The sequence below is a fragment of the Vitis vinifera genome, chromosome 16 (assembly GCF_030704535.1).
Source record: "Vitis vinifera cultivar Pinot Noir 40024 chromosome 16, ASM3070453v1".
Classification (NCBI taxonomy): Eukaryota; Viridiplantae; Streptophyta; class Magnoliopsida; order Vitales; family Vitaceae; genus Vitis; species Vitis vinifera.
In genome coordinates this window covers 7,390,001-7,414,998 of record NC_081820.1, presented here as the reverse complement: position 1 = coordinate 7,414,998, position 24,998 = coordinate 7,390,001, and the positions used below count along the sequence as shown (strand labels likewise).

General features: G+C 33.5%; 2 protein-coding genes across 2 annotated transcripts; one reads left to right on the top strand and one right to left on the bottom strand.

Annotated features, from left to right (window-relative positions):
- Window positions 1-208: 208 nt before the first annotated feature.
- LOC132255282 (receptor like protein 27-like) lies at window positions 209-11,157 on the top strand. Its single transcript, XM_059743354.1, has 11 exons — window positions 209-272; window positions 1,358-1,626; window positions 1,699-1,889; window positions 1,943-2,012; window positions 2,109-2,186; window positions 2,950-3,042; window positions 3,157-3,265; window positions 8,630-8,986; window positions 9,094-9,180; window positions 9,361-9,409; window positions 9,624-11,157. Exons 1-11 carry the CDS (start codon window positions 209-211, stop codon window positions 11,155-11,157), a joined length of 2,901 nt encoding a protein of 966 aa, XP_059599337.1.
- Window positions 11,158-15,195: 4,038 nt separating this feature from the next.
- LOC132255281 (probable isoaspartyl peptidase/L-asparaginase 3) lies at window positions 15,196-16,486 on the bottom strand. The gene is made up of 2 exons (XM_059743353.1): window positions 16,362-16,486; window positions 15,196-15,464 (listed from the first exon to the last, which is right to left on the bottom strand). The coding sequence occupies exons 1-2, from the start codon at window positions 16,484-16,486 to the stop codon at window positions 15,239-15,241; spliced, it is 351 nt and encodes a 116-aa protein (XP_059599336.1). The 3' UTR covers window positions 15,196-15,238.
- Between the last annotated feature and the right edge of the window lie 8,512 nt (window positions 16,487-24,998).

Genomic DNA, 24,998 nt, shown 5'->3' with positions numbered 1-24,998 from the left:
TAATAAGAATAAGAAACCACAAAAAAAAAAAAAAAAAAAAAATTCAGGAGGGAAAGGAAGGAGGAACTGGTTTGCAGTTGAGTCAAAATATTTTGAAATTTCACTTGAGGAAGTTAATTGGAGGCTAAAAAGTCAAATTCTAGAGATGAGAAAAGGATTATCCTCTTGGATTAGGTTTGGGGAGGTGAGCATGTCTTGTTGGCTAGAAATGGTGGAGGCATATTGTAGGGATGAAGATGTAAAGGAGTACGTCAAGGCTTGGGCTGAAGAGGGTGGTTGTACTAGGAGCATCAATCCAATGGTGCGGGGAGATTCTTTATTTGTTCAGTTAAATCAATGGAGACTACGGAGATATACTATAATTTTCCTTGGAAGTAAGGGTCTTCTTGAGGGGTGTCATATTCTTGCTGAAAATCTATGACAGCTTAGTGTGGATTCCTCTAAAGGAGAAAGGTTCTTTTGAAAAGAAAATGTTCACTTGTACATAGTGGCACTTAAGGTTCTTCACCCATGACCAATGCTACATCACCATTAATGTGAATGAAAATAGACCACACAACTTCACTATAATTCAGTCACACAAGTTATTAGTGCAAATACAAATGGAACACAAAGAACACAACACAAGACACTCATCAACAACATGTAAAGGACATCTAGCAATTGCTAGAATGTTGTGTTTCTTCACCAACTTGTGGCTGGAAACAACCCACATGTCCTTATCATAACCCAACTACACAAGCTATCACACAAGTTGCTTGATTGTAGAAGGGACACTCATAACTCGCAGATAAAGGACACCTGGTAGCTATTTAAGTGAAACAACAACTTGTTACACCTAACACCACTCTATAAGAGATAGAGATTCCTTGGTTTTTGGGGACAGATCTCCATTTTTATGTACTTCCTTGCTATTGCACAATTTTGTTGAGACCAGTAACGCAATATAACTACTAGGATTGCTAAAGATTGGTGTTCCTCATCTAAGGTAAGTTGATTTTTGTTTTGAAGTATAAGTATTAATTGATTTCTATAAAGCTGGGTTCCATGATTTCCCTATTGAATCCTTATTGAACTAGTTTAATGCAAAGAGGGTTTTCCTCTTCCACTTTTAAGTTCCTTGTTGATTGGAACTCATTCGTATTGATGTTGTGAAGAGTCTGGAATAGTGATGAGACTGGTTAGGATGAATTCAATTCAAGTTCCCAACCAAGTATGTATGCTAAACTGCCATGTAATGATGTTTTTGTGTTCCAAAAAGTAGAATAAGGCTACTTAGTTGAGCTTTGAAGTGGAGAAGAAGGCTTTCAAGGTTAAGTTTGAAAGTTCCCTTGGGGAACTTGGATTTCAATAATAGAGAGAAGCCAAGGTTACATCTTCTCAGTGGGTTTTGGAAAGGAGGAGTTGGAGTGGTTGTTGGAGCAATTGAAGAAAGATGTGGAGTTGGAGGTTGCCAAGGGATTTATTGGAAAGACTAAGGGCAAGACTAGGACTCATTTGCTGGAGATTTGCTTCAACAATAGAAGGAGATTCCTGAAAATTACAAAATTTGTAACAAAATGGAAACCCTCAACTTTGGTTGTTCTTGAGGGTGTTAAAGGCAGTGGATGGGAAGCCCTTAGGAAGGTGATTTCTTCAGTGTAGGAATTTTATGCTCATGCTATAAGTGCTTCGAATGAGGCGTATGGAGATTTTCAGGTGGGTAAGGGCATTCACAAAGGATGTTGGTCCAATGCAGATGTTGTTGTAGAGAAGGAACCAAGGAATGGAGCTTTATTGCCAGTTGGAAAATGGGCCAAAGTTATAATATGTGAAAGTCAAGGAAGAGTTCATGATTGGGTTTATGTTGGAAAAGTTATTGCGAGGATGATGGGTATGAAAGGAATGGTGTATGTAACCCCTATTTGTGTTTACAAAGGGTGTTTCTTTGTGGATTTTATAGGGAGAGCCGAATGGTTCCAAGATCAGGGGAGGATGACAGTGAGAGGATGGTCTATTCTTCTGAAGAAATGGTCACTAAGAGAAAATATTGTAGTACTTGGAAACTTCAGAAAAGGGTTTGATAGAACTAAAGGGCCTTCATTTTTCATTTGTGGGATGAGAATCAGTTGAGCCACATTTTGAAGAATTTGGGGAAGGTAAAGGATGTATTCCAGGACTCTTTGAAGCTTGTAGAGTTGTCGAAGGTAAAGTTGTGGGTGGAGATGCACCCAAATGTCGTGTTGCTTGTGTTGCCGGAGGTGGAAGATGAAGCCTAGTTTTTCATGGTTTCAGTTTTAGTCATCAGAGGAAAAGAAGTCAACCTTTTGAGAATTGAGTCAACCCGTAATAGGGGCAAGTTGAATTCAGTAGGAGGAAGCTTCTTTCTCAAGCCTAAAAAAGTTGTAGGAACACATGGCGCCACAAGAGAGAACAAGAGATACAACTATAAGCCTCTTTCTTGCTTTTTTTTTTTTTTTTTCAAATTCAAATTTGGTTGGAGTTTCAAAAAGAAAGAAGGGCCTGGGAAGGAGTCAAATGGGCCTAGTGGTGGGAAACATTTCTAGGTCCCCTAAGCTCGATGCCATTTTAAAGGCCTAATCTTCAATTAGGGCCCAATTTAAAGAGAGCCCATGTGAAGAAACAAGTTTTGGGCTTCCTGCTTTTCCAGTCGTTAATAAAGCCCACGAGACAAAAGAGGGTAAAGTTAGGTCTTCCAAGGGTGGTCCTACAGCACCTTCGTCCCCAAACTTTCAGGTTTTAAACTCTTTTGCAAAGAACATTTTTTCGATTGCGTACTCACAATAGTCATCAAAGAGAAAAGGTCCCTCAGTCATCGTAAGGTGTAAAGCAAAAAGGTTGGCCTCTGTGCCTTAATGCATCATCTTATGTGTCGAAATGCAATTTGATGGGGGTTTTTTAGTTGAAACAAATCCAGCCAAGGTCTGAAGCAGTTTAGTCTTTAATCAGGGCATTAATCTTCCTGTTCCAGAAATTTTCGAAGCATTCACCGTGGAGACGAAGGGAGACGAAGGGCTCTCATGTTGCAATTTGTCAAACATGGTGCGTCTTCCTAACTTAGAATCCTTAGAGAAGGGCTAACCTTTGATTAGGGCTTTTGTTCCAAACTCTCTTCCCTTCTCTTATGTTTTTGTTGTTCATTTTATTCCATGCCAGCTCCTTTATTCGAATCCAATGGAGTTAATCTTTGCTACTCAGGATGTTCCCAATTTGAAATTTCCAAGTGATGAGTCTAGCCTTCTTGTTGGCGTGCCCATTTCAGAAGGTGTGGCATCCCTTAGAAAAGCCTCTAACCAAAAACTTGAAGGTTGTTTTTTCCATAGGGAACCACTTAGTAACCTAAAGGGCTTTGCATCTCAAGTAGAGGTTTGTCCCCAGATCCAGAGCCTTCTACTCTCCCGTTGGAAGGTTTTTAGATTGAGGGTCTCACGCCTAGGAAGATGGCAAAGGTTCAATCGGTGTTGGAGAGTTTGAGGATCAGAATTGTTAAAAAAAAGTGAAAAAGGTGTGGCGTTGGAGAGTAGGAGTACTTTTTTTGCGGACAATGTCTATTTCAGAAGGAAGAGAAAGACTGTCCATGGAATCCAGGGGGAGGCTTAGGTTTGTTGTGGTTTTTGTTGGCTTTTATTTGTTTACATGAAGATCATAAGTTAGAATATAAGAGGGTTGGGTTCCAAGAAGAAAATGAGAATTGTCAGAAGTTTTTTAAGTTCTATATTGTGACGCTTCAGGAAACAAAAAGAGAAATTTGGGATAGGAGGTTTGTGGGTAGTGTCTGGAAAGGAAGAAACAGAGAGTGGTTGTTTTTCTTGCTTGTGGGGCTTTAAGGGGTATTGTGATCATGTGGGATACAAATAAGTTAAAGTGTACAGAGAAGGTGTTAGGGTCTTTCTCTGTAACTGTGAAGTTAAATTCTAGTGAAGAAGGTTCATTTTGGTTAACTTCAGTGTATGGTTCACATAAGCCTTTGTGAATGAGGGATTTTTGGATGGAGCTACAAGACCTATATGGTCCAACATTCCCAATAAGGTGTGTAGAATGTAACAAAGAAGATCTCCGAGAAATTTGGTGTTTCTACGTTAACATCAAACATGAGGTGTGTTGACGAGTTTATAAGGGAGAGTGGTTTGTTTGATTCATTTCTTAGAAATGCAGCTTTTACTTGGTCAAACATGCAAGATGTTCATATTTGCAAGAGGTTGGATAGATTTTTGTTTCCATCTGAGTGGGCCCATTTCTACTCTCAAAGCCTTCAAGAGGCACTTCCTAGATGGAACTTAGATCATAGCCTAATTTGTTTGGAAACTAATCCTTTACAATGGAGTCCAACTCCTTTCAGGTTTGAGAATATGTGGCTCCTCCATCCCGAGTTTAAGGACAATTTTAGTGTTTGGTGGCAAGAGTGTCCCGTTGAAGGTTGGGAAGGTCATAAGTTCATAAGGAAATTAAAGTTCATTAAATCAAAGTTGAAAGATTGGAATAAAGTGGCCATTGGAGATTTAAGAGAGAGGAAAATTTTCATTCTTTCGAACTTAGGTAGAATTAATCTAATTGAACAAGAGAGGAACTTGAATCATGATCTGTTATTAGAAATGACCTTAAGAAGAAAAGAGTTAGAGGAATTGTTGTTAAATGAAAAGATTCATTGGAGGCAAAAATCTAGGGTCAAGTGGATAAAAGAAAGAGATTACAATTCTAGGTTACTTCATAGAGTGGTCAATGGAAGGTGAAGAAGGAAGTTCATTAAGTCATTGGTCTCTAAAGGGGGGGTGACTCTAAACAACATTGAAATTATTTCAAAGGAGATTGTAAATTTCTTTGGGAAGCTCCATTCCAAATGAAGGTGCTTTTTAGAGAGTTGAAGGTTTAGATTAGGTCCCTATTTCTGGAAAGAGTGAGGCTTGGATAGACAGGCCATTTTCTGAAGATGAGGTATACTTAGCAATTTTCCAATTGAATAAGGAAAAGACCCCTGGTCTAGATGGGTTCACTATTACAGTCTATCAAGAGTGTTGGGATATGATCAAAGAGGACCTTATGAGGGTGTTTCTATAGTTCCACACTAATCGAATAATAAATCAAAGAGCAAATGCTACCTTCATTTCTTTAGTGCCCAAGAAAAGCCAAACCTTTAAAATATCATATTTTAGACCTATTAGCTTGGTTACAAATTTATATAAGATAGTTGTTAAGGTCTTATCAAGGCGTTTACGCAAAGTCCTCCATGAAACAATCTTTGGCTCTCTAGGAGCCTTTTTTGAAGGGAGACAAATTTTGAATGATGTGTTGATAGCCAATGAAGTGGTTGATGAGAAAAAGAGGTCAGGGGAGAAAGGGGTGGTCTTCAAAATCAATTTTGAGAAGGCTTATGATCATGTGGATTGGGGCCTTTTAGACCATGTTCTAGAAAGGAAGGGGTTCAACCAAAAATGGAGATCTTGGATGAGAGATTGTTTGTCTTCAACAAGTTTTGCAATCCTAGTTAACGAAAATACAAAGGGTTAGGTTAAGGCCATTAGAGGTTTGAGACAAAGAGACACCCTTTCTCCTTTTCTTTTTACCTTAGTAGTAAATGTTCTAAATAGAATGATGATCAAAGTAAAGGAAACTGGGTTAACTAAGGGCTTCATTATGGGAAGGGATAGGACTAGAGTGTCTTTACTACAGTTTGCAGATGACACCAATTTTTTCTCTAAAGCCTCTCCAGAACATCTACAAAACCTCAAGCTAATCCTTTTGATTTTTAGGCAAGTATCAAGATTAAAAATCAATTTAGAAAAAAACACCATTTCAGGTATTAATACAAGCCAAGAGTTGTTGTCTAGTTTGGTTTCGATCCTTGATTGTAGAGTATCAGAGTGGCCTTTGTTTTATTTAGGTCTTCCATTAGGAGGGAACCCAAAGACAATAGGCTTTTGGGATCTTGTGGTTGAGATCGAGGAGGTTAGATCGATGGAAAAAAGTTTTTTTTTGTCTCGAGGGGGGGGAGGGGGGGGGGGGGGGAAGGATTACTTTAATTCATTTAAGTCTGTCTCATATCCTAAGCTACTTCCTCTTCAAAATCCCAGTATCAATAGCCTCAAAGATTGAGAAACTATAAAGGGATTTCCTTTGGTCTAGGGCAGAGGAAGGGAAGAAAGATCATCTTATTAGATGAATGTTGTTTGTAGGCCAAAAGAGTTGGGAGGTTTGGGTTTCGGGAAGACTTCTTGAAGAAATAATACTCTTTTAGGGAAATGGCTTTAGAGGTTCCCTAGGGAAAGGAGTGGTCTTTAGCATAAGGTTATTACGAATATTTATGGGACACATCCTGATAGATGGAACAAAAATATGTTGGTTAGAAGGTCACACAGATGTCCTTGGAAGGCTATTGTTCAAGTTTTCCAAGATTTCTCCCCATTTATTTGCCTAGTGGTGGGGAATGACGAGAGAATCCATTTTTGGGAAGATCTATGGTGGGGTAACCAAACTTTGTGCTCTCAATTCCTTTGTCTTTATAGAGTTATTTCAGTGAAAAACTTCATCATCTCAATTTTCCTTGGCAATTCCTATCCACTCTCTTGAAATTTTAATTTTCGTTCTAATCTCACTGATATAGAAATTAAACTCCTTCAAAGACTCATGTCATCCCTTAGTTCAATGCATTTTTATTCTTTTGTGGCAAATTCAAGAGCTTGGTCTTTGTCCTCATCAGGCTTGTTTTCTGTTAAATTTTTTTCCTTGGCCTTGTCAAATTTCTCAAGTTTTTGTGGAGATCAAAAGCCTCTTCAAAGGTGAAGACCCTTGCTTGGTTAGTAGTACATGGGAAGGTAAACACCAATGATGGACTGCAGTTGAGAAGACCTTATAAATCCCTTTATCCTCAGTGGTACATAAAAATCGCCCAAAATTTGAGCCTTTGGCAAGCGGGCTGGGCCACAAAAATAGCCAAAAAATAGGTGATTTTTTTTTTTGATATATCAACGATTTTTTGAGGTTCTTCTCTATTGCCTTTGCACATCACCCCACACTCGATTTTTTCTCATCAACATTTCACCTCCAAACTCATATATTATCGATATTATCGAAATTTCCATCAATTGATAATCGGTACCCAATATCGTGTCGGATACCATTGGTATTCGATATATCGATGACATTTCCAAAATAAATAAATAAAAACCGAAATTTTAATTCTTGATTAGTATCATTTTTTTATAAAAAAAAATAGAAAATAAAAAGTGCATCCAAACTTGATTGCAAACAGTTTTTAAAGACCAAAAATAAAAATAAATGTCGTTTATAAAAATAATTTCTTTTATTTTGTGAAAAGATTTTAATTTTAATTTTATATTAATATTAAATTAAATTCCATTTAAATTTTGTGAAAAATTGAGAAAATAATTTTATAAATAATATTTAATAAAATATGAATGGTATTTTTTGTGTTAAGAAATAATCAATAATGATAAAATATGGATATTAATATTTCAATAAGGTACAAATTATATTTTTATCAAAAAAGAACTTGGTTAAAATATTTTATTTAAAATGAATTAAAAAAAAAGGCACAATTCACTCCTTTTAACATATGTAAATAAACTAAAATTCGAAAGTAATTTCTATGTTTTCATTTGTTTTCTATAACATATCTTCTAAGTTTTAGTTCATTGACAATTTTTTAATATCAAGTTTTAAATAGGTGTTAAAGTAAAGCAAAACCATTTTAGAATAGGATGAAACCTTGAAAACAAGGGATTTATTGAAGAAAAACTTTGGGATGGAGGTAGTCAAAACTCTTTAAGTTAATATCAAGGTTTGAAATATGGGTAAATACAAATATATCGATACTTAAATTTTACGGATATATAAAAAATATCGCAGAAATATTGATGGATATTTTGATAAAAATATGATAAGATAAAAATTATTCAAAATTCATAAAAATATTTGGAGAAACTCTAAGATAAAATAAATAAAAATATACATGTTAAAATTATTTTTTAAGTGTAATTAATATAGGTATGATTAAAGATAAAAAATCGGTACACAAAGATATGTCAGTACTAATAATTTATTATTTATCTAATCAAATTAATTTTAATTTATAAAATATTTGAACTTAATTATTTTTTTATATTTTAGTATTTTTTGAATAAATTTATATTTTAAATATTTTAAATAAAAAATTAAAAATTAAATAAAATTAAAAGGATAAATATAAAAAATTTAAAAGTAAAGTGATAGTGATTTTTTAAAATAGGGTTAATGAGATAATGATAATATATTTAATATTAAAACTGTAATTTATTTAATTTAAATGCATTCAATAATGTAAAATAAATGATGATGCATATGTGAATTTTTAATATTTAATTATCATATAAATGATATTAACAAATACTTATTAAGAAAATTATAATGATGGTTTTTATATGTATATTTATTAATTGAATAAATTTTAAAATAACATCATTAGAATTAATTTTTTTTAATAATGAGCTTTAACATATTTATTATGTAAAAAATATGGGCTGTGAACCCTTATCACTCCCATTTGCTTTCTTATTATCCATAGAAAATATGGGCTCAACTTTGTGTCTCTTCATGTTCATGCGCTTTCTACTTTTACTCTCATCTTTTTATCCAGTGGTGGCTGACTCTTCCTCTTTTATGCAGCAGCCACTGTGCCATGATAGTGAGAGCTCTGCCTTGCTTCAGTTCAAGCAAAGCTTTTTGATTGATGGGCATGCCTCTGGTGATCCTTCTGCTTATCCAAAAGTTGCAATGTGGAAATCCCATGGAGAAGGAGAAGGAAGTGATTGCTGCTCTTGGGATGGTGTTGAGTGTGACAGGGAGACTGGCCATGTGATCGGTCTTCACCTTGCCAGCAGTTGTCTCTATGGTTCTATCAACTCCAGCAACACCCTCTTCAGTCTTGTTCATCTCCGGAGGCTTGACCTCTCTGATAATGATTTCAATTACTCTGAGATCCCATTTAGTGTTGGTCAGCTTTTAAGGCTTAGAAGTCTCAATCTCTCTGATTCTGCATTCGCCGCCCAAATCCCATCGGAACTCTTAGCACTGTCCAACTTGGTTTTCCTTGATCTCTAGGCAAACCCAATGTTGCAGCTTCAAAAGCCTTGCTTGAGAAATCTGGTTCAGAACTTTGCCCACTTAAAGAAACTTCATCTAAGCGAGGTGAACATTTCTTCAACAATACCTCATGAGTTGGCAAATTTATCTTCATTGACAACTCTCTTTCTCAGAGAATGTGGATTGCATGGTGAATTCCCAATGAACATTTTTCAGCTACCAAGCCTAAAGTTTCTTAGTGTGAGTTACAATCCAGATCTGATTGGTTATTTGCCTGAATTTCAGGAAACCAGTCCGTTAAAAGAGTTGCATCTTTATGGTACGAGTTTTTCTGGTGAGTTACCAACTTCAATTGGGAGGCTTGGTTCTTTGACTGAGTTGGACATCAGCTCATGCAATTTCACTGGGTTGGTCCCATCTCCACTTGGTCACCTTCCCCAGTTATCCTATTTAGACCTTTCAAATAACTCTTTTAGTGGCCAAATTCCTTCTTCCATGGCAAATCTTACCCAACTCACTTTTTTAGTCCTTTCTTTTAATAATTTCAGTGTTGGGACCCTTGCTTGGCTTGGTGAGCAAACAAAACTCACTGCTTTGCATCTCCGCCAAATAAATTTAATTGGAGAAATCCCATTCTCTCTTGTAAATATGAGTCAGCTAACTACTTTGACTCTTGCAGAAAATCAAGTGAGTGGTCAGATCCCATCTTGGCTCATGAACCTCACCCAATTGACTGTATTAGAACTTGGGACAAACAATTTAGAAGGTGGAATCCCAAGTTCATTATTTGAACTTGTAAATCTTCAATCTCTTTCTGTAGGAGGAAATTCCTTGAGTGGGACAGTGGAACTTAACATGTTACTTAAGCTCAAAAACCTCACCAGTTTCCAATTATCAGGCAACAGTTTATCATTGCTCGGTTACACCAGAACCAATGTTACTCTCCCTAAATTTAAGCTTTTAGGATTGGATTCATGCAACTTAACTGAGTTTCCTGATTTCCTGCGGAACCAAGATGAATTGGTGGTGCTCTCCCTTGCCAATAATAAAATTCATGGTCTAATTCTAAAGTGGATTTGGAACATAAGCCAAGAAAACCTAGGGACTCTTGACCTTTCTGGAAACCTTTTAACCGACTTTGACCAACATCCAGTTGTGCTTCCATGGTCCAGGTTAAGCATTTTAATGCTTGATTCTAACATGTTGCAAGGACCACTTCCAATTCCACCACCATCAACCATTGAATATTATTCAGTCTCTAGAAATAAACTGATCGGAGAAATTTCGCCACTTATTTGCAACGTGAGTTCTCTCATGTTACTTGATTTGTCTAGTAACAATTTGAGTGGCAGGATTCCCCAATGTCTGGACAACTTGAGTAAATCTCTGTCCGTACTGGATCTGGGAAGCAACAGCCTTGATGGCCCCTTTCCTCAAACATGCACAGTGACAAACAATTTGAGGGTGGTTGATTTAGGTGAAAATCAATTCCAAGGCCAAATACCAAGATCATTTGCCAATTGCATGATGCTCGAGCACCTTGTTCTTGGAAATAATCAAATCGATGATATTTTCCCCTTCTGGCTTGGAGCCCTCCCACAGCTACAGGTTCTTATTTTGAGATCCAACAGATTCCATGGTGCAATAGGGAGCTGGCACTCGAATTTCAGGTTTCCCAAGTTGTGCATCGTCGATCTCTCTGACAATAAGTTTATAGGTGATTTACCATCAGAGTATTTCCAAAATTGGGATGCCATGAAACTTACAGATATTGCAAACGACCTTAGGTACATGCAGGCACACCCAGAGTTTGAAAACCTAGGGTATACATGGACTGGCCATTACTTGTACTCATTGACAATGATAAATAGAGGTATGCAGAGGTTTTTTGAGAAGATCCCTGATATTTTAATAGCAATTGATTTCTCAGGCAACAATTTCAAAGGACAAATTCCAACCTCCACTGGGAACCTCAAGGGGCTTCATTTGCTGAACCTTGGCGACAACAATCTTACTGGCCATATCCCATCCTCCTTGGGGAACCTACCACAGCTGGAGTCATTGGATCTTTCCCCGAACTAGCTCTCAGGAGAGATCCCTTTGCAACTAACAAGGATAACATTCCTTGCATTCTTCAATGTGTCTCATAATCATCTGACGGGGCCTATACCACAAGGAAATCAATTTACAACATTTCCAAATGCTTCCTTTGATGGGAACCCAGGATTGTGTGGAAGTCCTTTGTCAAGGGCATGTGGAAGTTCTGATGCATCACCACCAACATCTTCATCCTCTAAACAAGGTTCAACTAGTGAATTTGATTGGAAATTTCTATTAATGGGATACGGAAGTGAGCTAGTAATCGGAGTTTCAATTGGGTACTGCTTGACCTCATGGAAACATGAGTGGTTCATGAAAACCTTTAGAAAGCGACAAAGAAAATGGACAAGGAAAGAAAGAAGGGGGAACAGAGGCTAAATTTATCAGACCCAAATTTCGTTGAAAGATTTCTTAATCTATGTATACTACTTGAATTGTTGGACTTCTTTCTTCATTTCTTTTTCCTTTCTAGTCATGGTGTTACTTCAACTTGTGTTTGTGTTGGCGAATGGATGTAAAACTGCTTAGGTTTCTTAATAATATGTAGTGTAGCAATGCAACTTGATTATGGTTTGTATTGAACTACAGACTGAAGGTGTTATTCTTGTCACTTCTTTTATCATTCCTTCTTCCTTTTATCAAGTTGTGCGCTTACATATTAGTAAGTACTATCACTAGCTTGCATGTATTAGATTCTTCTATCTATTTCACATGGAAAAAGGACAAACGCAAAATGAAAGTTGTCTTGCATTGGAGTTAAGCTATTTAATGGGAAGTTAAGCAACAGTACAAGTCCCTTGAGGTTGTTGTACTTGCAAACCTTCTTATAGCTAGCTGAGTGAAACTATGCTTTAAGCTCCTCTACATCAACCTCAACCTTAGAACTTGTATGCAAGTCTTTCATTTGAAATAAAGGTAGAAACTTCAATCTTTGAACACCTAACCATAAAACAGAAAATTCAAGGGAGATATGGAATCTCTTTAAGTAAATAAAATGTGGAGCCTTCTATTTGTCCCCGTAGGAAAAGCATTTTTTTTTTTTCTCTAGTTTTCAAGGCTAATCCTGATGTGTTACCAGTACCACCCTTTTCAACCTCTGAACAAGGTTCCTTGGTGCATTTGGATGGAAAATGACATTGATAGGATATGAAAATTTTTGGAATGTGATACCCAAATGGAAAATGAAAGAAATTGAGAGATAGAGAAATTAAGGCTTTGTTTTGGAATTGTTCTCGAAAATATTTTTGAAAAATACTATTATCTAATGTTTTTCAATACAAAAGTTGATTTAGAAACCTGAAATGTTCTTAATCTATTTTTTATATTTTTAAATATTTTTTTAAAAAATAACTTTTATTTGTAATACTTTATTTTTAATCACTCTATATTTATATAATTATTTTTTAAAAAAAATAAAAAAAAAGTGAAAATAACTAAAAAAATATTTTCTGAAAATAAGCTATTTTTTGTTTTTAAGATTATAAACTATTTTCTATTTTAAAATTGTCAAACATATTTTCCTTTTTTTTTTTTTGAAGAATAAAAAATGTTTTAAAAAAATTGTTGTCAAACATGCCCTAAATCATCCAACCACAGTTTTCTTCTTCTTATTCTGCCGCTGTTTGATTTCTCTCTCTTTTTCTTCTTGAAACTTCCTGTTTTGTTAAGTAATGAGATGGTACTAACAATGGAAGACACTTGTGGTTTGTAATAAACTGCAAATGCTAGTTTTAACACTTCATTTGCCTTTTCTTTTTCTTATCTAGTGGGGTGCAACAACCAGAAGTAGTTTGACTACCTTGTATTATTATATTGTTCCATTTATTTTCTCACAAAGAGGTGAAAATGGCTAGCTTGACTTAGAGTTAGGATCTTTTATATGTAACTAGTAGCAGTATAATAAGCCACCTGGGATGTAAAAGTGCTTGGGTGGTTTATATTTATGTAGTAGTATTAATGCAGATTGTAATTAACCACGAACTGAAGATATTAGTCTTTTGGCTCTTTTGCAAAGGTCTTTTGCATGTCTTAACGTTTGACACTTAAAACTTTGCAATTGAGCTTGACCCCTTGTATAACACCCTATACCTTGAGGCTAGGGGCAATCTTGTGGGATATTACAACTTGACTGCAGAATAATTAAAATAAACAATGTTCTTTCTTATCAAAAAAACTTCTTGGGTGTGAAGATCTATCCAATTATTTATCCTTGTTGAAAAGGTGAAAGGGAGAGATATCATCACTCACCCCATGTTGGTTTTATCATCAAGCACAATAAAATAAAAATAAAATTAGCTAAAAATTTATATATTTTTAACTTATTTAATATTTAGATAGAAGAGCAAAAATAAATTAAATGAGTCTGAAAAGGCATATAATTTATTTTTTATTTTTATTCATCTTTTTTCTTTCTTTTTTTACTTTCTCTCACAATTTTCTTTTCTTTACATTTTCCTTCAAATTTTTCAGAACCAAACATAGCCTAAAATTTTTAAAAACAGTGGAAGCCCAGAAAATTTAACTCACCATAATCACGAGATTTTGTGTTATCCAAGTATCACAATTTTTTGTAAGTATATACAATAATCTTATCTCATACAGTGATGAAAACACATGAATTTATAAAATACCTAAAAAAAATTTACCTTGTATCTTTTCCATGAATTAGATGTATATTTCTATAAAGAAGTTGGTTTATGCACAACTCTATCTTTTAGTCACTAAGAGAGAGATAAAACTCTCAAAGTAAGAGTTACATTTGATAATTAATAAATCACTTAAATCACCTATTACATATAAATTTATTTCAAAATTACAAAATTTTGAAATGAAGTGGTTAAAAGTAAGAATTGGGTGCATGTGTTAGAGATGCACATGTCTTAGATCCTATTTAGCAATTGCTATTGAAAACAATTTTAAAAACATTTCTTACGTAGAGCTTTAACTTGAAGAATTGCAGAATTGCTATCTATCTCCATATCTCATGACTTTAATTATTTCTTTAATAATCCAACTACTATTCTTGATTCAAGATGAAATTATTAAGAGAACTCCTATGAAAAGTACGAGGTTGCCTTGCTTTCTATATTAGAATAGACCAGATATACACCATGTGTATATCTCCAGTATGAAAAGTATGGAAGTAGAACTAGAAATTCAAAACTGGTATACCTCCATTTCTGCATTAAAATTCCCATGCTATGTGTAGCCATTAGATTGGCCTTTTGCATGGGTCTTGATTAAAGACACAAAGAGAGACAACTTCAGTCAAACCAAAAATGAAATTAAATAAAAATACCCTTACCTCATCATTTTATAAATCCTCTTTCCACAAACTTATAGGTGATTTTCCATCAAAGTATTTCCAAAATTGGGATGCCATGAAAGGAGTGACAACGATATTGCATAATTTTGAAAATTTTAATTAACCAAAGCTATATTCTCAAAAAATCTGACTTTTTTTAAAAATTAAACACCTGGGCAAACCAACTTCTTAGAATATAGAAAAAGTTGAAGGATCACACAGCATCCTAGGCAAATAACAATAATAATAATCAACTAATTAAATAAATAAAAATTCACTACCAAAAAGAAACTAAGGGTCTACCCAATTTTAAATTAAGAGCGCGTTTAATAGTGATTTTAGAAAGAGTTTCTAGTATTTCTAACACATGAAAATTTTTATCTTTCAAGTAGTAGAAAAATTAGAAACACTTCTTAAAATCATTATTATTATCAAACGCACTTTAAGAGTATGTTTGACAGTGATCTTAGAAAGTGTTTCTATCATTTTTAATACTTGAAAAATAAAAATTATGAAGTGTTAAAAAGACCAAAAACAATTTTTAGAATCATTGTCAAACGCACTTTAAATTTATTAATCCTTATGGCTTCAAAACACATCTAATATGGGCCCGATGAGTATCAACAACTTCTCCACCCTAGATTTAATTTGTACACATCCAAACTAGTTAAGCTAGAGGATTCCCTTTGCTGCTGTTCTAGTTGCTTACCAGCTTTCTACATAACCCCACCAGAATGCAGTTGCTATTTCAGGCAGTTGCTATTTCAGGGGAAGACAGTGAATACCTCCACATCCTCCACTTCCGGGGCTTCTCACTGAGTATTGAAATGTCCATCCATGGCAAGCACCAGCATGCAGACCATTCTTATTGATGGCAAAAACTGCCCCAACGAAATCTGGAATTTTTCTTGCAATTCGCTTTATTGCATCTTGGGCAGCAAGCTTTGGCTCCATCCCCAGTCGCATACTCTCCACAACTTGATAGCTGAAATCAGGTAAATGATTCTTAGGATCCAAATAGTCAGTCAAGAAAAGGGGATTGAGTATCTCTTTCTTGTCCAGTGTCTAAAGAGTTTCTTTCCTATAGTTGGTGAGATGAGAGGTATATCAAGAGCACTTGGACCTTGGAAAAAATAGGCTTGGGAACAGAGCCAAAACAGAGAAGCAATCCATCCTACATCACACATCTGAGAGAGCATAGAATGGATAGGTGGGCTTTTCAGTTCAAGTGAGGAGAGCAGAAAATGACTTGAGTTTGATTTGCTTGATATAAAGAGGGCCCAAACCTCAGGTCAAGCTCTCCAAGCTTGATGAGCCTTAACTGAGCTATAGAGGTGATAGTTTTTGTGGCTAGTATTGCATTAATATTCTCCATGCATGTTATTAATTCATATAAGAAACATGCTCCTTTGCTATTTGTCTTTTTTCCTATTTTCCTCCCTTCTCTTTTTATTTGAGTGAGATTGAGGGCATGCTCCATAAGAGCAGGATTTTGAGTTTTGGTTCCAAATACATTCATAGCTTCAGAGCCTGGTTCTTTCACTGTGGCACTGCTCTACATAGAGAGCTCAAGCCAAATCGAGCCTGACTAGCGCCAAACCCTGCCTAGCCTATGCTTTGTTTAGGTTGGCTCATCATGGCTCTACAAGATTGATTTTGAATTTCACCAATGATTTTGAATTTCACCAAGACATTAGCTGGAGCTCAACCCATTTTAGTACCTCAAAGATTTTGAATACTCAATCAGTTTAAACAATCTTCATTATAAAAATTCCAGTTTTAGCTAACTTGGAAGAGAAGCTTCCAAATTTTGTTTTAATACCAACTGGAAAAACAACAGTTTCCAGGCTGAAGTTTAAAAGTTTGGGATTTGTTGAACTACCAGGGAAGGAAACGCGTCATGATATCACCATCCCCAGTTGCACCACAAGCACCAACTTCATCATCAGCATAGGACAAAGATCCTGCAATGGGTTTGTCTTTCTCAGGATCAATGTCCTTGGACATCCATCGAGAGATATCACATTAAGGCGGTATCCTATGCCTCTACAATGGATAGCATTAAATATGCAATGCTATGTGCTAGACCAAATATTTGCTTTGTTATAGGAATATGAGTTAATATTAATTTAATTCCTTATTAGAGCTTTGGGCGGATGTTAAGCAAATACGTAAGTATCTTTGGAGAATGCGAGATTATATGCTTGTGAATCTTTGTGATGAGTTGGTACTCATTTCATCGGGAATTGGACTTTCAGTCTAATGAGGACTCTCGTAGGTCTACCTCTAGATATGTATACACTCTTAAGTGGTTTTTGTTGGTTCTATAACAACAAAGGAAGCCTTTTGGCTTATGGGTAGTTCCCTTGGTTATATCGTTTAAGATACTATTATATGATAACAGTGGGACAATGACATAGCCTAAAGAACTAAAGTATCACTAGAAGGTGAAACACATAAAGATAAAGTGTTACATTACTATGAGATAGTACAAGGAGGTGATATGACTCTGGAGCAGAATCTTTTTGTAGTGCCCGGTCTACTTTTGGGGCTAGTGGAAGTTTGTTGGGATTAAGCCATTTAAAGCAAGACATGATATAACAAAGTTAGAATTAACTATCCCCTTGTTATCCTCTTAATATATTGACATTGATTTGAGCATTCAATCCATGTCTCTTACATTGTACATGACTTGGGTGCATTAGGTGAAAGCTATCAACCTTTCAAGACTACCTCTACCTTCTGAAGTTATAAATCCTCTTATTAAGTAATCAAGTCAGAATGCTTATAAAATATAATGCATAAAACAAGAGAGAAATGAGAAATTGGAATCTTGTTAATAAATCCAAATAAATGTTATAACATGTCATGCTTTTAAGGGCTCTATCCTAACATAAATTATTCTCATCCTAATTGAAATACAAGTATCACAAAATGGATTAAATAATATTTATAAAGTGGTTCTATCAGGTTCTCCTTCATACTCAAAGACATAAAGTAATTCAACTGTTTTATAATAACCATATTAATGCTTAAATAAAGTACATAATAACAACTAGATAGTTAAGAATTCAATTAATTTGATAAAATTTACATTCTTGCAATTGTATTAATCAAGAAATGTTGTTTTTTATTCATTTTTTTTCCTTTTCTTTTACTAAATCAAAGGGAACCAAAATATTTTATTAGTTATTATTGTGAAATAGTATAAGTGTTTCATTTTCTCTCAAGGAAATCATTTTGATATTCAATTGAGTTTATAGACATTTATTTTGTATTTGACAAATTTCATAATAAGTATAGTCAGGTTTTAAGACAGTGGTTGTTGTCATCAATTATTTTGAAAACTTATATATTGTATATGAAACATTCAAGACATTCATGGAGAAAAATTATTAGTGTAAGGAAAAAATGTAGGATAGTTCTTAGAGGTATGAGAGACAAAAGTTTCTAACATCTAATTCTATCTCTTTGATTAATTTAAAATGCTACCAACTAATAGAACTTCTATGTTATGTAGAAGATCACTAAAGTGGTAATGTAGTAACTTTGATTAAGAAAAATCATAGAGAAAATTACTTCTACTTTTAGTATTAGGTATCAACCTTAAGGAAACAAGTGAACTAGTTTATCTTGCCTAAATTGACTCAACTACTACTTTTTATGAAAACTTTAGTTTGTGAAAATTGTGATTTTTTATTAAAAGATTGAAACTTAATTAAGAAAACAATGAATACAAACACTAAATACTTTCAAAAATTCAATTTTAGATCCAAGTAAGGTGTAGCAATTACTAATTGAAAATATTTAGTATTTCCAAGAATGGACCATTGATATAGAACATTCAAATTTAAACCTTGATGATGTACCCACGGTTTTAGGATGAGGAATGGGATGTGAGAAGGACTTAAATGCACCTTGAGGTCTGTAAAAGTGCAAACTCGTACTCATATCCAAAATGAGCAAAATGAGGCACTTATACAATTTAAATCATGATTTTAAAAATTGAACCGGACTAACCGATCCTACCAATCGAAGTGTCGGTTGGTTACCATTTCGGTCTGGTTCGTGCCTTTAAACCGATCAACCTTTGAATTGACCTTGAACCACTAGAATCGGCAATTGGACCGATGAACCCTATTGACCTGGTCAGTTTTGAACAAATTGAATGGTTCGAAAGGTTTTTTTTTTTTTTTCTCCCTTTCAAAACGATGTTGTTTTGCCCCTTAAACTCATCCCTTGCCTTCTACCCTAACATCTACTACAACCCCTTTCCTCCCTCTCCCCCCTTTTTGCATCACTGCCACCCCCTCCAACTTTAGCCTAACACATTGCCGCCAGTTGACAACGACACCATCTCGACGCCATCATGACAGTTGTAAGCTATAAGCCTGTGAAAGTTACCAATGATAATTTAATAAACTTTTGAAACTTTTAAGGGTATTAAAGTAAGAGACTTTGAGTCCGTTGGACAGTAATTTTAGAAAATGTTTTTAGCTTAAAAAATATTTTTGAAAAAACAACTGGTGTTTGACAAAACTTACAAAACACATAAAAATTTTAAAAATCACTTGTAGTATCGAAAAATTGCTTAGAGTTTGTTTGACAATGATTCTAAGAAGCGTTTTTAGCCTAAAAAATGTTTTTTTTTTTTAAAGAAAATGTATTTGACAAGAAAACCCTTGTCATTGCAGAGGAAAATGAAGATGGTTGTGGCTGATGATTGTTTTCCCCATACTTGATTCTAAGAGTAGGAAAGTCTGGATTAGAACGAGGCCCTTTTGTTCTTGGTGCAGTTCTTTAGTTTCATAACTTAAAATAATAAAATCAGTTTTTCTTAAATCATTAGAATAAGATGATTGACATGATGATGATGGCAAAAAAATTTTTAAAATTAATTTTTAAAATAATAAAACAATAATAGTAAGCCATTGAATCATAGATAAATTTAAATAGTATTTGTTCTTGAATATGTATATCAAATTAGAAATATTAATATATTTATATTGTATTTTTCTAGCATAGACATGGATACAAACAAACCCAAGTGTATTTTTTTTTCTTTTTTGACTTTGTAATGGTAAAAATCAATATTAATAAAATCATTATTTTTGGTATTTCAACTAAAGTTTTTTTATCAAGCTAAAAAATTAAAGAGCTTATCATATTTGCACCAATTTAACCAAATATATGATGGAAGAAGAATGAACACATAGGTCATTCTCATGTTTTCACTAGTAAGATCAATAAAATCTACATAGAGTTAAACAAGTTGTTCCGATATTATTCACTAGATTTCAAACAGATTATAAGATTTGAAATTATATCAATTATAATTTCTAGTTAATACGAAATTTTACATTTCATTTTGGAGATAAAAAACAAAATTGTCTTATATGTGTCATATATTTAATACAACTATTTTGTGCATTAAGTACAAATTTTTGGTACATAATGTGTATGTTGGAGATGGGTTTGGGTACTCAAGTGGGTTGACTTGACCCGAGCCAATAAACTGAGAAATATGGGGAATAGTTTTTGGTAGTTAAAACTACTCAAAGAGCTTGAAAGAATACGTTTCTATGAGTTTTTTCTCTTATATTTATTTTTCTTTGTGAAAACGATGATTAAGACATTTATATTGTGGAAATAGAGTGGTTATCATTTTTTGTAATTTCATTAACAATTTGGGACAAAGAATTCGTCAATGAAACAACCAATCTAGATTTTAGACCTTTTAGAAGGTAATTCGAAACCTTATTTCCATCGGTATAAATGTAAGATTATTTAACATGATGAGTAAGCACACACAAACACTATTTTATAGTGATCAACATCAACTCCGACCTACTTCTATAAAGAAATGACCTTGAAAGAACGAAAATTGAAATGTTATGTACATGCCATATATATTTAGTACAATTTTGTTGTATTTGATGTATAAATACAATTAACTTGACCTAACTTGCCACTACACATTGTGAGTATAGGATTCAACCATCAAATTTCAACCACTTCTATGATATTTTCCCAAAAATACTCAATGTATGGTTTGTCCAAATGCGTGAAGTTTACCAATAAAGCAAAGGTTTTAAAAATTGTCTTTTACTTCAAAAATTGATCATGCTGATGATAAAATTGGCCTTTGACAATAAAAGGCATTCGCCTTGTACATGCACATGCATTGCACATATTGTATTTAATATAAGTACTTTATACATGATGTACAAATATATGTATATTTCGCATGCTTGGTTTTACTTTAAATGAAAATCAAACATAATTAAAATTAATTAAAAACTTAAGTAATTTTAAATTATTTAGTCTTTATATAAAAGAATTAAAGCAATTGAAATCAAAAAACAAATTATTAGCTTTAAACTCTTTTTCCTCTTTATTGTTTCTCTTGCCTTCCCTCAAATCTTTTGAGGAATCAAAGCTATGTTTGGTTTCAAGAAATTACTTGGGAAATAAAAAAAATGTTAAGTTTAAAATTATTTTGTATGTTTTATTTTATTATGAAAATATGAAAATAAAATAAAATGTAATTAAAATTAGAAAAAAAATTCATGCATTTTCAAATTATTTAATTCATATATATGTATAAGATAAAATAAATGCAATAAATTTAAAATAATATATAAAAATAAATTTATTGACTTTATTTATTTATTTACTTTTTCTCTCTATTTTCTTTTTTCTTGCATTTTTCCTTTTAATTTTTTTGAAAACTAAACATAACATATCTAAAAGAGTAAGTTGGAAAGAGAAATAATAAAGAAGAAAAAAGATAAAAGAACACACTTCCTACTAATTATAAAGTTTTGTATACTTCACCTAAATTATTCCTTTCAACACCTCAAAGCATTGACTCACCCAAAAATTCCAATCAATCTAAATGGAAAAAATTTAGGAAAAAAAATGGAAAACATTTTCAGATATCATCAAAAAATAGTTGTCAAACATGCCCTAAATCATCCAACCACAAAGAACAAAAAAAAAAGTTTTAAAAAAATAGTTGTTAAACATGGCCTAAATCATTTTACCACAATTTTCTTTAAGAGATTTAAATCCATATGTTTCTTGTCCAATGAGATGCAACAATTAGAAAGCCAAAAATTTATATACCACAAGTAATACAACAACCTTGTATTTATTATATTGTTCCATTTATTTTCTCGCAAATAGGTGAAAATGGACATTGCCTTGACTTAGAGTTGGGGTCCTTTTATTTGACTACTAGCAGTATAATGAAGCACTTGGGGTCTTTTACCTCCATGGCATTTTTCATTGTGTCTCATAACCATTTAACAGGGCCAATACCATAGAGAAAATAATTTGATACATTTCCAAATAGTTTATTCGATGGAAAGGGTTGTGAGGAAATCCTTTATTAATGGTATGTGAATGTTCTAAGGGATGGTCACTAACACCATCCCCTTCAACCTTTGGAAATGCTTCCCCAAGTGATTTTGATTGGAAAATTGTACTGCTTGACTGTAAGGAAACATAAATGGTTTGTGAAGACTTTTGGAAGGCAACAAAGAAAATGGAGAAAGAAGAACAAAAGGGAAAACAAAGATAAAATTTATCCAAACACAATTTCCTTAAAAAGTTTAGTTGTTTGTATCTGTTATATATCATCACATAGGTTTTTTTCATTTCTAGCCCTCTTAGTGGTGGGGTTTTGCCTTGTGGCTTTGTTGGGCAAGTGGGATGAGTCAGCACAACTCTATAGGATGTAAAAGTGCTTGGGTGGTTTATATTTATGTAGCAGTATTGCAGAGTGTAATCAACAACGAACTAAAGATCTTAGTTATTTGGCTCTTTTGCAAAAGTCTTTTGCTTGTGTTAATGTGTGGCATTTAAAACTTTACAATGGAACTTAACCCTTGTGCGGAAAAATTGATACCAATTTGGTTGGAGTAATGAGATTGATAGAGAAAACACACAATTACAAAGGAAGATAAATTTAGGAGAATTAAAAATTTATTGTCTTCTATCACAAATTTTTTTTTTCAAACATTACATATCCTATTTATAACTACTCACACTAAACAAAATAGAAACTCCTAATTCTAAGATATAGAAACCTACTGAGACTTGACAACTCAAAAATATAACCTAGAATAACTACTTAAAATAAAATATTCTTTCTTAACTTTTTAGAAATGAAGTCTAATTTTAATATTTAGAAAGTTCCTAATTCAAGATTACTTTCCAACATGCCTTCTTAAACTTGATTTATGTAAAAATAACCGTAATTTGATCTTAAGATTTTGTAAAATTTAATTGCACTTTCTTTTTTTTTTCTTTTTTTTCATAATGCCCTCTATAATGAAACGATATCTTGTATCGATGTGCTTGCTTGAATAATGGAAAACTGAATTTTTTGGTAATGCAATCAATGGTTTCTTGTTCACATAGTGGACGCCTTATTGTTGCTTGTAACCCTTAACCATCAATCTTGCTTTGTATCTTTCTTCTTCTCATTTTGCATTTTTCTCTGCCTTGTTGACCCATCTTACTCTAATAGTTTTTTTTCCCTTTTGGAAGGGATTGTAATTTTCATGTGTCATTCTTCCTTATTGATTTTATTTCCTCATCCATAGCAACTTTCCATCTTTTGTCTTGAATTGCTTCTTCAAAACCTATTGATTCACAATTTGCAAAAAGACAAAAGAGGGTTAGATCATTTTGATCTTTTATTGCCTCATAAATATCTTGTAAACTTCTATAACGTAGTGTCCTTCCACTAGAGCATTCCAATAAGGATGATATTGTTGGAACCTCATGAGTTGATGGAGAAAGTGGAGTAGTAATCTCTTGTAAGCTTCCCATTGTTTGTTCTTCTTCCTATAGGGGAAGAGTATATCATAGTCGCCTTCTTGAGCACCCCAATCCCATGCTTCGTCTTTGTTAAACTTGACATCTCTACTAATAATGATTTTTCCTTTATTTGGATTGTATAACTTGTAGCCTTTGGAACTTGAGTCATAACAAATGAAGATATATTTTTCACTCTTGTCATCTAATTTTGATCGCTTTTGATATGACACGTGAGCATATGCAATGCTTTCAAATACTCTCAAATGTGAAATATTTTGCTTTCTTCCATTCCAAGCTTGTTGCGGTGTTTTATTCCATACACTTGGAATAGGAAAATAATTTGACAAATAAACTCCACACTCAACAGCTTTAGCCCAAAATTCTTTGGGCATTTTCTTACTTTTCAACATACTTTGAGCCATGTCAAAGACATTTCTATTTGTTCTTTTAGCTACCCATTTTGTTGTGGAGAATATAGAACCATTAGAAGTGAATAAATCCCATGATTTTCACAATATTCTTCAAATTCTATTGATGTGAATTCGCATCCTCTATCAAATCTCATTGCCTTTATATTGTGGTCCCTTTCCTTTTCAATAAGTACTTTAAATTTCTTAAAAGCACTACATACTTTGGATTTTTCCTTCAAAAATTTTCTACTAAAATCATCAATGAAAAGCAAAAAATATTTATTTTTACCAAAAGAGTTCAAATGAATTGACCCATATACATTTGTTGCTCTTGTACTTGCTTCTTTTGGAAAATTAGTTTGGGCATGTTTTCCAAGTAAACATCCTTCACATAATTGATCCAAGTGATCTTTAGAATGCAATCCTCTCACCATATTTTTCTTGCTCAATAATTTTAATCCACCAAAATTAAGATATCCAAATCTTAAGTGCCAGATCTAAGAGAAGTCATTGACATAAAATTTTAGACATTTTACAACATCATTTTGAATGTTTAAGAAAAATGCTCCATTTCTTTTCATAAGTACATTAACAATTGAATTGACATGTTGATCTCTTCCTTTTTAATCTCTCTTCATGGGCTTGAACTGATCCCATAAGTTGATCCATTGTCATAGAATCTAAATCTTTAGATTCTTTAATGACCACAACGATATAATAAAACTTCGAATCTAAAGATTGAAGCATTTTCTCAATCACATGAGTATTATTTAAACTCTTACTGTTTCTTTTTAATAAATTCACAATAGCCAATACTCTTGAAAATAATTGGAAATTGATTTAGATTCTTTTATATTCAAACCTCCAAATTCTCCTTTAAGAGTTTGAAGACAAACTTTTTGTACCTTCTCAACTACCTTGTGTGTATTTTTTAATATCTCTTAGACTTCCTTTGAGGTGATTGCACTTGAAATATTCTCAAAAGTGCCTTCATCCATTGTTTGATAGATGATGGTGAGAGCTTTATTGTCTCTCTTCCTCATATCTTTCAAAAAATGCCTTTGATTAGGGATAAAGTGGTTTCATCTTATGGCTCTTTGTAGCCTTCCTCTACAACCTCTCATGTATCTTGTCAACCAAGCAAAGTCTTCATCTTGATACTCCAATTATCATAGTTGTCTTTGTTGAGTTGAGGAACTTGAAATGAGTGCATCCCACTTGCCCTTTTTTTTTTTGTATGGCTTTGATACCAAATTGTTGGATATGTGAAAGTGTTGATA

Excerpts from the sequence above, each read along its gene's own strand:
- LOC132255282 (XM_059743354.1), top strand. The coding sequence starts at position 209 with ATGGTGGAGGCATATTGTAGGGATGAAGATGTAAAGGAGTACGTCAAG. Across the intron at positions 1,890-1,942 it reads ATGGGTATGAAAGGAATGGT|GGAGAGCCGAATGGTTCCAA; the intron begins GTATGTAACCCC and ends TGGATTTTATAG. Across the intron at positions 9,410-9,623 it reads TTATGGTACGAGTTTTTCTG|TGTTGGGACCCTTGCTTGGC; the intron begins GTGAGTTACCAA and ends TAATAATTTCAG.
- LOC132255281 (XM_059743353.1), bottom strand. The coding sequence starts at position 16,486 with ATGTCCAAGGACATTGATCCTGAGAAAGACAAACCCATTGCAGGATCT. Across the intron at positions 15,465-16,361 it reads ATGACGCGTTTCCTTCCCTG|CTATCAAGTTGTGGAGAGTA; the intron begins GTAGTTCAACAA and ends ACCTGATTTCAG.